This window comes from Pezoporus wallicus, unplaced genomic scaffold (assembly GCF_028554395.1).
Source record: "Pezoporus wallicus isolate ANWC-B61680 ecotype Strahan unplaced genomic scaffold, APGP_CSIRO_Pwel_v1 contig_6787, whole genome shotgun sequence".
NCBI lineage: Eukaryota > Metazoa > Chordata > Aves > Psittaciformes > Psittacidae > Pezoporus > Pezoporus wallicus.
In genome coordinates, this window is record NW_026636951.1 from 640,728 (window position 1) to 655,288 (window position 14,561).

Consider the following 14,561-nt stretch of genomic DNA (forward strand, 5'->3'; position numbering starts at 1 on the left):
GCAGTCTATGTAACGCTTCTTCAGTATGTGCAATTATAACTATTTGTGCAAAGCTGGACTCCCTATCCTATCCCACCTTGAGGTGTTCTGCATCTGCTCACATATGTCACAACTGTTTCCAGATAATGACCCTGCATTTGGTGGGGTTGGGGAATGGAAGAAAGGAGAGATTAAAAGCATAAGATAAATGGACTGTCTTTATTGGTGCCTTGTGAGAAAACTAGCATACATGTAGCTGTTGTATTCCTTTTTCTGTTTTGTTCCTTTCTTGGCCTTCCTTTTCAATGCTGGCTATAAAGAGAATAAGCTTCTGGTGTTCTAAGCCCTTTTATTTATTGTGATCCCATTTTTACTTTCTTTTCTGTTCTGCAGGAATTGCTTTGGGTGATAACACATCTATTGTTTCTTTATTGGGTGGTGTCTGTTCTAGCATTAGTGTTATTTAAAGCATCATTTATCATAGGGTGATTGCTGACACTACAAATTATTTTTTAAATTATTTATTTGTATTATTGTCAAATAGTTACAAGACAGATATTTATTATGCCTTGCCCTTGTTTTGCAGTGGTGTTATGTTTGGACTCCGTGCTTATTGACTGCCATGGAAGTATCCTCTTTGCTGCTCCAAAAGCTAATGGTAAACTAATACATTGTGTGCTCTGCTTTTATTTCTTTTGGGGCTGAGTGGAGAAGAAAGCAAACATCTTACTTTTTGTTTTTTGTTTCTTTTCTCATTTAGAATCATGTGATATATTTTACTTAGCTCCTGAAATTGAAGAAGAGTATGCAGATACTGAGAAGGTAATGTGGTAGGTTATGTAGGTTGCTATGCATTGCATTTTATCAAAGGACAGTTGCATCCTTCTGGTGCTTGAGGAAGAAAGCTAACCTCTTCTACGATTCTGATAATATTTCTCATTTCCCCCTATATTTCTCAGTTATCTGTGGGGTTTTGTATATTGATCTGCCATAAAATTAGTTGCTTCTGAAAAATAATTATGCATTCCAAAACTGTTGGAGTAACTGCCAATAATCTGTTAATCCATAGTTTTCCATAAGACTTAATAATTTTTAGTTTGTTAGCAATAAGACAGATTTTGAAGTCATGTTTTCACCCTCTGGAGGTCATGCTAAGATTAGCATTTTACACTGTCTAGGCTAAAGCCCAAGCATTTAGCTTATTTGGAAGACTGGGTAAAATATTACTATCAGCATATTTTTACTATGGGAACACTATGAATTATAGTCTTTTACCAATACTATTTTCCTAGAGCTTTTTGCTATAGATATAATCCATAAGGAGCTCTTGGAGCAGGGATGATAAATATGCTAATAAATAGCAGGTCAGTATGTGTTTCCACTGCAACTGCGTCTGAATAGCAAGCTGTACTACAGTGATCTTAGCAGTTAGGAAAAAATAATTCATGGTACCTTTCTATAATGTAACAAGAAAAAATGTTACCTAATAAGTACCTTGTGTCCATGAGTTCTTTAGAATTAGACACTGTAGTCATGAATTAGAAAAAAAAACTTATAAAAAAATCTACTAAAGACAGCAATTGACTTTCTGTAAAATTATCTGTAGCTAGAAAATGTTTATATATCTTATTTAAAATTAGTTTTTCTTCCTAAACGGCTGTGATCCAACATGCGGGTTTTTCAGAGGCTTCAGAAGCTTAAAAAAGCTTAGCTGAAATCTAATACAGCAGTTTTACCACACAGTAAGAATTTATAACTCTGAAGGCTTTATGCTTTATTCTTTTTCTTTAGAAAAGTAATTTCTTGACTTGTTTATCTGCAACATTATATATAGAATAAGCTGACCTGTTTTTTCCTAAATAAATAAATATAGGTTAGCATTGTGATTCCGTTGATCTCTTGGAATTCTGAGTTGAAGGGGAAGAATTATTTTTTTTGTTTGTTTGGTGGAGCTACTTTCTCCTACCTCAGGTGGTTTTGTATCTACTAGTAGCTTTTGTTCAACAGTTCAACTGGTTCACAGGTTATTTTCACTATAGTGAACTTCTTTCTTATATTGTGTTCACTGCTGTTCACTTTGGTCAAAAAAGTGCTAGAAAATATTGTTCTATGGGACCACATTATTCAGTACTGTGCTTAGGTTTCTGTCATTTTTAATCTTTCAGAGGCAATGTGAAGAAGCATGGTGCTTTAACTTTGTCAAAATTGCATTTGTAGTACATGCTAATATATGTAAACTAAGCATTAAGGAGGCTAAATCTGGCTCTGTCTGAAAATTCTAATTCTTATAGAATCATAGAATACCATAGAAGATCATCTAGTTCCAAACCCCTGCCACAAGGAGGGATGCCTCACACTAAACGGTGTCACCCAAGGCTTTATCCAAACTGGCCTTGAGCACCACCAGGGATGGAGCATTCACAGCTTCCTTGGACAACCCATTCCAGTGCCTCACCACCCTTACAGTAAAGAACTTCCTCCTTATATCCAATCTAAACTTGCCCTGTTTAAGTTTGAACCCGTTACCCCTTGTCCTGTCATTACAATGCCTCCTGAAGAGTCCCTCCCCAGCATCCCTATAGGCCCCCTTCAGATACTGGAAGGCTGCTATGAGGTCTCCATGCAGCCTTCTCTTCTCCAGGCTGAACAGCCCCAACTTCCTCAGCCTGTCTTCATATGGGAGGTACTCCAGTCCCCTGATCATCCTCGTGGCCCTTCTCTGGACTTGTTCCAACAGTTCCATGTTCTTTTTATGTTGAGGACACCAGAATTGCACAGAATACTCCAGGTGAGGTCTCACGAGAGCAGAGTAGAAGGGCAGGATCACCTCCTTCGACCTGTTGATCACGCTCCTTTTGATGCAGCCCAGGATATGGTTGGCTTTCTGGGCTGCAAGTGCATACTGCCGGCTCATGTTCATTTTCTCATCAACCAACACCCCCAAGTCCTTCTCCTCAGGGCTGCTCTGAATCTCTTCTCTGCCCAACCTGTAGCTGTGCCTGGGATTGCTCCGACCCAGGTGTAGAACCTTGCACTTGGCATGGTTAAACTTCATGAGGTTGGCATCAGCCCACCTCAGAAGCGTGTGGAGCTCCCTCTGGGTACCATTCCTTCCCTCCAGGGTATCAACCGAACCACACAGCTTGGTGTCATCGGCAAACTTGCTGAGGGCGCACTCAATCCCACTGTCCATGTCAGCGACGAAGATGTTGAACAAGACCGGTCCCAACACCGATCCCTGAGGGACACCACTCATTAGTGGTCTCCAGCTGGACACTGAGCCATTGACCACAACTCTTTTGTATTCTTCAAACTCTTTTATTCTTCAAATAAAACAGGAAAGATTGTGACGATCAAGTACTTTTAGAGGTCCTTCATCATGACAACTTCAGTTGGTCTGTCTGCAGATAGCACAGTAATCGCTGAAATGGATATACAGTACTTCATTTTTCTGATACATCTAATCTTCTCTGTAAAATGTGACTTGTATTGGCTAGCTCATAATTACTGTGTGCCATTTACTTACTGAAGTATCATGACCTTTTTAAATAAATTACAGCTGGTCAGGTTTTATGGTAGAACTCTAAGGCTTGCAGCAATCTTAACTTTTTACATGAGAAAGGAATTCTTCAAAATTATTCTAAAACCACTTTTTTCCTGAATAATTTTCCTAGAGAAAGGGTAAGACAAATTACGTCTTTTGCTCTAACAGTAGAAAATTAGCTACTATTATTTGTCCTGCATGCATACTAGCTATTTTTTTTAATGGGCAGGGATTTTCATAAGCATCTTCAAAAGCCAAATGTAATCTGCACTTTGGAAGCTGTAGACATTATTATTTGTGTGAGGAAAGAGGGAAATTTCTGGATAATTTGCTGGAATTGGTTTTGAAGCGGAAGCTTTTTTTTCTGTCTGTTTACATCTTTCCTGTCTCTTACTTTATACCAGGTCTGCATTTATGGTATTGCTGCAGTTCTGTGGATGGCTGCAAAATCCAGTGTTCCACCAAGTCACAAACTAGCATTGCCAAGAAAATTTAAAAAACTTCTTCTGGGTATGGCAAGAAAAAACCCTGAAGAAAGACCTTCTCTAGCTGATGCAATTAAGGTTAGTACATTTAAGCAGTTTTATGTGTAATATAGTTGTCTAAAGAATTATTTTAGTAATTTAAATATCAAAATACTAATTTATTTTGCTAATAAACTGATATCTAATAATCTGACACTGTGGGGGTTGTTTTATAAGTTAACTCTCTATGGACAGCAGAGGGGTGTGGTTTTAATTTATATTGAAATTGTCACTAAGGTACTTGGAATAGGTTCATAAGACATCCTAAACTTAGATTATTTCCAGTTGACTACTTAGCTTGACTTTGCCCTTCTCCAATAATATCCCACTTGACTGAAAACTTTTTACTGCCTGGAAATTATGACTTTTTGACTTTTTTTTTTCATAAGACATGCAGTCGTTATTTATTTGAACAAGGTGTAAACAGCAAAAACATTTTGGCATTGCTGAATAAATCTGTCTTTAAGGTAAGAGCACTACCGTTTTTTACTTCTCTACTTTTTTTAAATTAATTCTGTAAATTGTATTCCAGTAAGACTTTTGTCCCCTGCAAGTATAGTTACATTTGTTCTCGTTTTGATTTATCTTCAAATAGCCTTTAAGTAGTGATTTTTTTCTAGTTCTTGCTATTGGAGTGGTCACTCCCCAGATTTTGCTGCCCTGACTCTACACTCTCTATAGGTGAAGAGCTAGTGACTTAATTTTATAATCTCTCTTTCATTTACCACTCCTCTGATCAGAATAGAAGATATCAATATGTAACTGTTGTTCTGTTTGTTTATGTGTATATAATGCATGGAGCGTTCAGTCAATCCATGGAACTAACTTTGTTCAAATCTTTGATTACCTAGAAGTTCTGATTTGAAACAGTTTTCCAAATGGTTCTAACAGTCCTTAGAGTTTTGTATGCCATTTAATTCTCCACCTTAGCATGACTAGATTGTTGCTTTGCAACATTCTAGATATATATGGGTTTTGGGTTGGTTTGGGGTGTTTTTGGAAGTAATTTAAACTGGAACAAAAATAAAAAAAAAAAAAAGAAGCTAATAAATTCAGTTTGGACTTCAATTTTGTTAGGCTGTTGAGGAAGACATAATCTCGTCTCAAGATCATGTTGCTTTTGCATTTAAAAATGAAAGACATGAAATGGACCCTTCAGAGTCAAGTCTAGGTAAGCATAAACTGACATGTTCACTTTTAATGTTCTCTAGATCAGTTCTCTATGTAATATTGTCTTAGGTGCATGGTTTTGGGTTTTGTTGGTGTTTTTTTTTCCTAAATTCATTGTTATTTACCTTACATTTATATTATACATATTGTTCATCTTTCTTTTGATTTTAGGATTTGTGCCTATTACCAGTGAAAGTAAACTTGTAGCAGTTAAAGGACCAGTACCATGCCAGATTTCTCTAAATTGCAAGAAAGCTACATTACCTGTTGCATTCACCTCACCTGCAACTCACTTCAAGCCTATTATTCTGCAACAAAATGAAAATATAACAAGGTTAGTATATCTTAAAGCAGAATGAGTTAAACTTGACAGTTAATTGTTAAGTCTACTGGAATTGTCAGCAAAAATAATTATTTTTCCTTTCCAGAGAGATTCACACACCAGTTTCTGAGCAATTCAAGAAAGAGACAAGAAAAGAAAAACACATGGACAACAACAAATCAGGATTTACAGAAGACTCTAAAAGCTGTGCTACTGAGGACACAAGTGTTGCTGAACCTGAAATACATGAGTGTGATTTACAAGTTCCAGGCCACTCATCCCAAATATCTTCAGAAGAGCAAAAGCCAATCAGCGCATTTACTTCTACAGTTACTTTACCAACACCATCTGATTCCTCACATATTCTAGAGGAAAAGAGCATATTACCTGAAGTTGGTTCAAACTCCTCAGCTTGTCCTACTTCTAATTTTCTTCATATAAGTAACATCATTCTCAAACAGGACTCAGAGAAAAGAGTTACAACATTTGTACCAGTACATTTAGCTGTATCAGAGCAAATACCAAATAAACCTCTTCGTTCAAGAATTGCTTATGATTGCTATCATAGTTTGCCAGGGCTACTTTCAAGTACTATTGCAAGTTATAAGATAAGCATGCAGACAGAAAATGATGCTTCCCCTTACGAAGTGCAAAACTGCGAAGCTGCTAATACACAGAACAAGTTTGATAAAAGTAACCCAGTTATTCACACCACCTGCCAAGAAATTGAGTGTGCTGCCATTGTAGACAGTATTTTCACTGAACAAGGATACACACCATGTACCTCAGTGAATCAAGAAAATTCTTATCTCTTTGACGCTGAAGCCCTGTCCCCGCAGAACAGAACAAGTGACACTTTACTACAGGAAGTGGTTCATCTTATACAAGAGGAGTTTGCATTTGATGGCTATCTAGAGAATGGAGTTGAAGTTTTTGATATGGGTATGTAGCTTTTCTTCTGTAGGTTATCATCACTAATGTGCAAGAATATTGTTGTTAATGTTTATTTCTTTTTTCTTTTTAATAAGGTAACTTCATTTTAAACTTAAAGGAAATTAGATTTGGCATATTCTCCAATAGAATTTGTGAAAAGTTTTGTGACCTCTACTGGGATGAAAAATTACTGGAGAATCTCTATCAGGTAGTAAATGGAGAAAGACCTTCACATTTATGGTGGGTGTTTTTAAACTTTTTCCTTCCTGCAGTTCAATTTAGTGCTTTTCTCCCTACTTTCTAGAAGCAGGAAGGGATACGCTGCTTCTCTTCAGGTATCCTTACTTGTTTCCTGCGAACTGCTAATTTCACAGTCTATTAGATACGTTACGGCTTTCCCGATAGCAAATAGTACTTAATGGCTAAGCACTAAGCTTGTCTGTAACTCCCATTTTAGGACAGCTGAATAATGGAAACCTGATTCCAGTCAATATTGTTTTCAACCATTGGCTTCATGGTCTTGTTAGAAAGAGGCTGTTTAATTGGAAGTGAAATATATTTTTCTTGCTGTTCAGTTTGCTTGTTTTGTTTGAGTTTAGTTCTTAATACATTCTTTTGTTTTATTCACACCTAAGAAGAAGGAAATTAAGTTAGCTTTGCTAGAAATGCTTTTCTTAACTGGTTTAGTTTGATTCAGTGTTCCTCCTGGCAGTCTTTGTAATTGGCCTATTAAGTGAGAAAGCACCAGCATAATTAATTTCTCATTTTACTGTTTCATTTTCAATGACATATCTACCTGAAAATGATAAAAAGCATTATTGTTTTATTGCAGCCTCTAAATGTAGCATACTTATAAAAGCTTTTTCCTGAAGGCTATTGTAAGCAGTAATAAATTTATATGTGGAAGTTTTGTATGGGGTTTTTTGTCAGTCATGGTCTAGAATTACAAATTGGAAATTTTGACTTGGTAGATGTGATCTATAAACACTTCAGTGTATAAAATATGTATAATATGTCTAAATGTATATTCAGAAAGAATAGAGAACAACCTCCAGATATCAGACCCTGATATGCTGGTTTATTTCCTATTTGAGTTGGCTTTTTTAAGGAGCCATTGAAACTTGGTTGGAGCTTAGCTTCTTAATTCCCTCAAGTTGAATGTGATGGTAGGAGAAACTAGCTGTTGCAGCTGAATTACTGGCATATATTAAGATGATAAACCTCTGTATGAAATTTTGTTACAAAGTTTTTGAAAATGGAAGTGGAAAAGAAATCATCATTTAACCAGTAAAAAATACAAATCTAGTTTTTAGATCACAAGCAAGAACTGCCTGAGAATATCTCTGAGACACTACTTACTTCTTTAGACAAAGAATATTCTGAGACACTGCTATATTCTTTATTTGATATTTATTTTAGACAAAGAATATGGCAGGTTTTAATTGTTAATCTTCTTTGAATAAGTTATGTTATATAACTAATTATTATTATTAGGGGTGACTTGGAGTCAGACTGTTGTTAACCAGAGGCTGAATCCTGAGTGAAAAGCCCATTACTGTAATTTGCAGTCTGAGTTATGCATGGATTTATGCCTTCTGTTTGTATGTGTTCTGATACTTCTCTTGGAATTTTACCAAATGCTGTAAGGTAAAATTTCCACATCTTGCTCAGTGTGTTTAATATCCATTTGAACATTTTCTTCTTGTAAAATAACTGAAGTTGAGCATGCAAACTTCAGGAGGTAGATATATTCTATGAAGCCCTTTACATACATAGAGCCATTTGTAAGATCTTATTTTACTGATGTAAATAGAGAGGTATATGAAACATTAATTTCCCCTGATTTTCTTATATTTTCAGCATAACTGAGGCAGATGATTCAGAGTGTGGCAATGTATTCCAAGATCTAAAGAATTTTGATAGCTTGTTGGCAAGCGGTGATCAGACAGAGGGTGAGAAAGGACTTCATGTTTCTAGATCTATGTGTGTGCTAGGAATCTATCAATGATACAAGTTTTGAGAGATAAGCACTTTAAGTGTGTCTTCAGGAAAATACCCACCTTACCACTTACAAGCATTATTAGTGAATCTGAACATCGGCCTTGGGGACCTGTTGTCTTTTATGTGAAGCTTACATGTGAACAAATGTCATTGAGTGAGATCCCCATTTCATTTACTTTTACTTACTCGTATTTACACAGGTGTGTCTGTTACAAAACTCCCAAAATCCTAACTGCTACATGTGATTTTCTTGTGTTCATCCACTTGATGTTCCAGTGGCATGCTTTAAAGGAGGGAGAGGAAAGGGGGACAGCCATACTGCATCAGCTCAAGACAGCATAGCAAGCTTAGCTGGGCAGAGAGGAAAGCTTTAAAAGATGCCTATTAGTCCTTAGGTGTTACTGAAGAAGTTGAGGATTGATTGACTGAAGGATAGCTGTGCAACAGATCTGGTCCTTCTTTGTTCACTTATCAGAATTAAAAAAAACTAGGCAATAAAGTAAATAACATGCATTAAAATAAAAAAATTGTCAAAATTATTTACAAATTCTGGGGAAGGAAGTTGTACTGAAGTCTAGAAATTTCATAGCTTTTAGATTTAAATGGGTGTTTCTAACTTCATCAAAAGGGTTTTCATAAATAGGTAAAAAATAATAGTATTTACATCTCTCCTAGGAATTGTTCCACTTCCCTACTCTGTCCACTGAAGTGCCTTTTAAAGATAGATAGCAAAATGACAGTGGGACAAAGGATAATGAAGATAGTTTTGTCTTTTAGTCACAATCTTGGTTAGAGGACACCATTTCAGGGCACTCATTGAGGTTATTATATTAGTGGATTGTTTATTTGTACTTCACATTTTGAGTTTTTGGTAACTGAAGTAAAAACTGAGCTGGGACTGGTAAATCTCATTATTATAACAAAGCCATTATCCTTTCTGGGCTTAATATATTAATGAACAGCTTGTATTTGGTTGCTGTTGTACCAATATTTCCTGGTTGTTTTGGTGGGTTGTGGGGTTTGGGTTTTTTTGGGGGGGTTGTTTTGTTTTTTTTTTCCCCAGGATAGTTCAGCCAAGTGTCAGCATTTAAACTTGGTGACTTCTCTGTTTTGATTAAACTGTGTGTTCTTTACAGAATGGATTATATCCCTACGTTTTACAAATTCGTGTTTTGCCATAAAAGTTAAGTTTGCACTTGGCTGCTGTCATTCTGTGTTAAAGTCTTCTATTTTGGCTCAGAATGATTGCAAATGTAGAGCCAGACTCTCCCATGGGATATGTGGTTTCTTTGCACCAGTAGTTTAGGTCCCTCTGACTCCAAGGTGGCATATCTAAGCCCTAAAGGGTTGCTCAAGTGAAAAGGGAGGCTTTTCACTTGAAAAAAAGGAGACTACTGGCAGGTGTAAAAGCTCCTGTCATCATACCAACCTGTGACTGTCTCTTCTGTCCCTTAAGGTTGGTAATAGTGGTCAGAACTGTAAAGTCCCATCATAGCTCAAGGGAGTGAGTCCTGTAGGAGTAGAAAGTTTAGCATCTACATCCCCTTTGGCTATATAAAATATTCTTGCCTTCTATGTATGGAATAAAAACTTCAAGACTTATGGATGGAAAAAGACTCAAGAGCTAAGCTTTTTACTAGTGTTTGCACAGGTCTGACATACTTTTGTTTTAAAGCTTCTGTACTTAGCTTGTTTTTAAATGCTTGTTCCATATGCACAGAAAATATTGTGATATTTTCATAATTGTATTGTTTAATTGTTGCTTAATAGTTCTGAAATGTCTTCAACCTATATCACTGTACAAAACCACAGAGCCAAAATAAGCATCTAACACCACTGTTAGAGCACATAGGTAGTCTCATAACTGTGCTTTGTATGTATAGTGTTTAAGTTCAGCAAACCATGCATCACAGCATATGACTCTTATTTCTTTCCCCCCATACACCCTCTTTAGGAGAAGGGGAAGCAGCCTTTGATGTCAAGGCTGAGCCTATGATAAATACATCATTAGGTGAAATGGAATTTGATGAGTCACCTTTGGATAATATCAAAAAAGAATTGAGGCTGCAAAATACTGTCCCCTTAGAGAAAGAGCAACAATGTTTACAAGGCAATGACAGTCGTATTGGTCCAGGCTTTGCAGAAGACAATATAGAGCCCGAGGAAAAGACCATGATAAAGATGGCTGGAAACAGCTACCTTGCGTCTCCCAACCTACCTGACTTTCACAGCTGTAGTCCTGGTTGGAGCAGTGCATTTTATGGAGCTGAATGTTTTGATTCAGAAGTTCAAAATTACATGAAAAACCTTGGAAAGCAGAAATCAAGTGAGTCACAAAATATAGATGCTAAAAAAGTGGTGAGTACATTGATTTAAAATCATTAAGATACCTCTTTATTTGCCAGTTAAAAGAACTGTAACAATTGTTTTGTTTTAGTGAGTTGAAACTCTCTTTCTTCTGATAAGTACTGACTCCCAAGTGGTTTAAAATCCTCAAGATTTGTGATGTGTGACCAATAAACCAGGGTAGTATTCCAAAATAAAGTCTTCCATTACCTAAAAGATTATATCAATCACATTTACTTCCATTTCACATTTGTGCATCTATGTATAATGAGCTTCACTTTGTAAATATTTTCGTAATATTGCAGGTCCAAAGCTACAGAGTAAGGATAATATATAAAAATGTAAAAATCCATATAGGTTGAGCTGGATCATGGGAAGGAAATGGGAATATTTAAGTATATGAGTCAGTGTTACTGGAAAACCTGTTAGTATAGGGACATCTGAAATCTTTTTGTGTCCCTGCGAATAGTTTAGGTATTATTATTGTTTCTGCCAGATACATGCTTAATAAAGATGAAGGAGGATATGCACTGGTCTTTTTCAGCAAGTTAAAGCTCCTTAATGTTCAAGTGTAAGTCCATAGGAGAAATTAGCATGAGAAGCTATTGCTTTGTGTAAAAATAAATGTTTTTTTAAAAGAGTATTCATATCTGTCACTCTCAAATTTCCATATACTGAAGAAGTCCTATTTTTAATCCTAGAAAGCTGTTTAATCCTGTGTAAGCATGCCAACTAGAGAAAAATGGGTTTGTGTAATCTCCCTTACTTGAAGGATAGTTTTTGATGGAAAAACAGATTTTTTGCAAGTAAAGGATTTTTCATAAGCATCTGAGAAAGATTTTTCTGTTTCAACAGGCAGTACTTTTGAGATTTTACAGGCTACTTGTTAACTTAGTTTGATTCAAAAGTTATCTTCTGAGTTCTTGGCAGTTGTTTTCCCTATTTAAGAGATATTTTTAAAAATTTAAGCATTGTATAGAATGGAATGGAATGGAATGGTTAGGGTTGGAAAGGACCTTAAGATCATCTAGTTCCAACCCCCCTGCCGTGGGCAGGAACACCTTACGCTAAATCATATCACCCAAGGCCTCGTCCAACCTGGTCTTGAACAGTGCCAGGGATGGAGCATTCACAGCTTCCCTGGGCAACCCATTCCAGTGCCTCACCACCCTAACAGGAAAGAATTTCCTTCTTATATCCAATCTAAACTTCCCCTGTTTAAGTTTGAACCCGTTACCCCTTGTCCTGTCACTACAGTTCCTAATGAAGAGTCCCTCCCCAGCATCCCTATAGGCCCCCCTTCACATACTGGAAGGCTGCTATGAGGTCTCCATGCAGCCTTCTCTTCTCCAGGCTGAACAGCCCCAACTTTCTCAGCCTGTCTTCATACGGGAGGTGCTCCAGTCCCCTGATCATCCTCATGGCCCTTCTCTGGCCTTGTTCCAAAAATTCCATGTCCTTTTTATGTTGAGGACACCAGAACTGCACACAATACTCCAAGTGAGGTCTCACAAGAGCAGAGTAGAGGGGCAGGATCACCTCCTTCAACCTGCTGGTCACGCTCCTTTTGATACAGCCCAGGATACGGTTGGCTTTCTGGGCTGCAAGCACACACTGAAGCCGGCTCATGTTCATTTTCTCATCAACCAACACCCCCAAGTCCTTCTCTGAGGAGCTGCTCTGAATCTCTTCTTTGCCCAACCTGTAGCTGTGCCTGGAATTGCTCTGACCCAGGTGTAGGGCCTTGCACTTGGCATTGTTAAGCTTCATGAGGTTGCCATCAGCCCACCTCACAAGCGTGTCAATGTCCCTCTGGATGGCATTCCTTCCCTCCAGTGTATCAACCGAACCACACAGCTTGGTGTCATCGGCAAACTTGCTGAGGGCGCACTCAATCCCACTGTCCATGTCAGCGACAAAGATGTTAAACAAGATCGGTTCCAACACCGATCCCTGAGGGACGCCACTCGTTACTGCTGGTCTCCAGACCAGTAACTAGTAACTTTATGGTGTTTACAGTCTGCTTTGGAATTTGCTTATGAAATTAATGCGTACTGTTATACATTGCTACTATATGCATTAATATGTAAGAGCTTGGATAACCCAACAACATTGCAGGAGGCTGGGGGGGGGGGGGAGATAATCATGAGATATCTCTGTAGAAAATTATATTGTGTTCATGCCCAGAACTGGAGGACAATTACTATTGATACAAAGCTCAGTTTAGCAATTAGTAAATAATTCTTTTAGAGAGTAAAAGAATGTACATTCTGATAGCTGAAAAAGATACACACTACTCTGAGGATAAATGAACTAATCTTCTTAATGGTATCTAAAATCTGAAATCTTAATAGCCAGACAAAAATTAGACTCTGATCTTATTCTCTCTCAGTAGTGCAGAAATAATGTATGTGATCTGGACTGCATATGAAGCCAGGTGGACAAACAAGAATAAAATAATTATTTGGAGACAATAGAAGCTTGGTATCTTACATAAATAGTATTCCTAATTTGTGACATCACTTTGTATCTAAGTTACAAGCGATACAATTAGAATCATAGAATCATAGAATAGTTAGGGTTGGAAAGGACCTTAAGATCATCTAGTTCCAATCCCCCCTGCCATGGGCAGGGACACCTCACACTAAACCATGCCACCCAAGGCTCTGTCCAACCTGACCTTGAACACTGCCAGGTATGGAGCATTCACAGCCTCCCTGGGCAACCCATTCCAGTGCCTCACCACCCTAACAGGAAAGAATTTCCTCCTTATATCCAATCTAAACTTCCCCTGTTTAAGTTTTACCCCAATACCCCTTGTCCTGTCACTACAGTCCCTAATGAAGAGTCCCTCCCCAGCATCCCTATAGGCCCCTTTCAGATACTGGAAGGCTGCTATGAGGTCTCCACGCAGCCTTCTCTTCTCCAGGCTGAACAGCCCCAGCATTCTCAGCCTAAAATTATAAATTGTCACTTTTTTTTATTAAGTCAAATTCAGTTTATATTTCACTTTATATTCAGAGAAGATTATTAATGGAAGATTAAATACACTTGTATGGTGTAGAAATGTTTTGAATACATTGCAAAAGAAGAGTTAATTTCAGAAAAAGCATGTATGTGCAGATACTTATATTCTCTCTTGTACTATTTATATAAAAAGTCTTGGCATACTAGAATATTCAGGTATATCATCTTAAACCCATAATATTTTTAAATATTATTTCATAATTTTTATTAAAAATGTGTTTTAGGTGTCTTGTTGCTACAAATTCAGCAGAGGATACTTTAAAATACCAGTTACTTTTTGGTCTCCTGGCTATTTTTATTTCTTTCACTACCATAGAATCAACAGTTTTAAACTTTCTGCTGGCATTGCTCCACTGACTTTCTGTGAAATCCAGCTTCTTCCAAATGTGTTTAAAATAAAAACTGACAGGATCATATTCCTCTAATTGCAGCAATCTTCAACATTTAACCTGAGCAAAGAAAACCTTTCTAAAATCCTGCTGTTTTTCCAAACTCCATCAATCATGACAATTTCTGAAATAAACTATTAGCAGTATTGCTGAAACAAGATGAACTGTTACAAGTTTTAAGTGGCCAATATATATAAGAAAGACAGAGAAAAAATATTAAACTGAAATTTATTTTTCTGATATTGCAACAGTCACGAGATGATGATTCTAAGCTCTTAAGACAATCCATTATCAACATGTAGCTAAGCAGCTCTGCCCAGCTTCTT

The 14,561-nt window shown here is 37.1% G+C and overlaps 1 protein-coding gene across 3 annotated transcripts in view; it reads left to right on the forward strand.

Moving 5' to 3' along the window:
• The window catches only part of KNDC1 (kinase non-catalytic C-lobe domain containing 1), a 68,617-nt gene that overhangs the window by 41,484 nt on the left and 12,572 nt on the right, over positions 1-14,561 (forward strand). For all 3 annotated transcript variants that reach the window (XM_057402268.1, XM_057402266.1, XM_057402267.1), the window contains 10 exons: positions 566-637; positions 740-801; positions 3,928-4,086; positions 4,437-4,514; positions 5,125-5,218; positions 5,389-5,551; positions 5,646-6,481; positions 6,568-6,712; positions 8,333-8,424; positions 10,428-10,831. In XM_057402268.1, the coding sequence (XP_057258251.1) occupies positions 566-637; positions 740-801; positions 3,928-4,086; positions 4,437-4,514; positions 5,125-5,218; positions 5,389-5,551; positions 5,646-6,481; positions 6,568-6,712; positions 8,333-8,424; positions 10,428-10,831 (2,105 nt within the window). The remainder of the gene's footprint in view (positions 1-565; positions 638-739; positions 802-3,927; positions 4,087-4,436; positions 4,515-5,124; positions 5,219-5,388; positions 5,552-5,645; positions 6,482-6,567; positions 6,713-8,332; positions 8,425-10,427; positions 10,832-14,561) is intronic.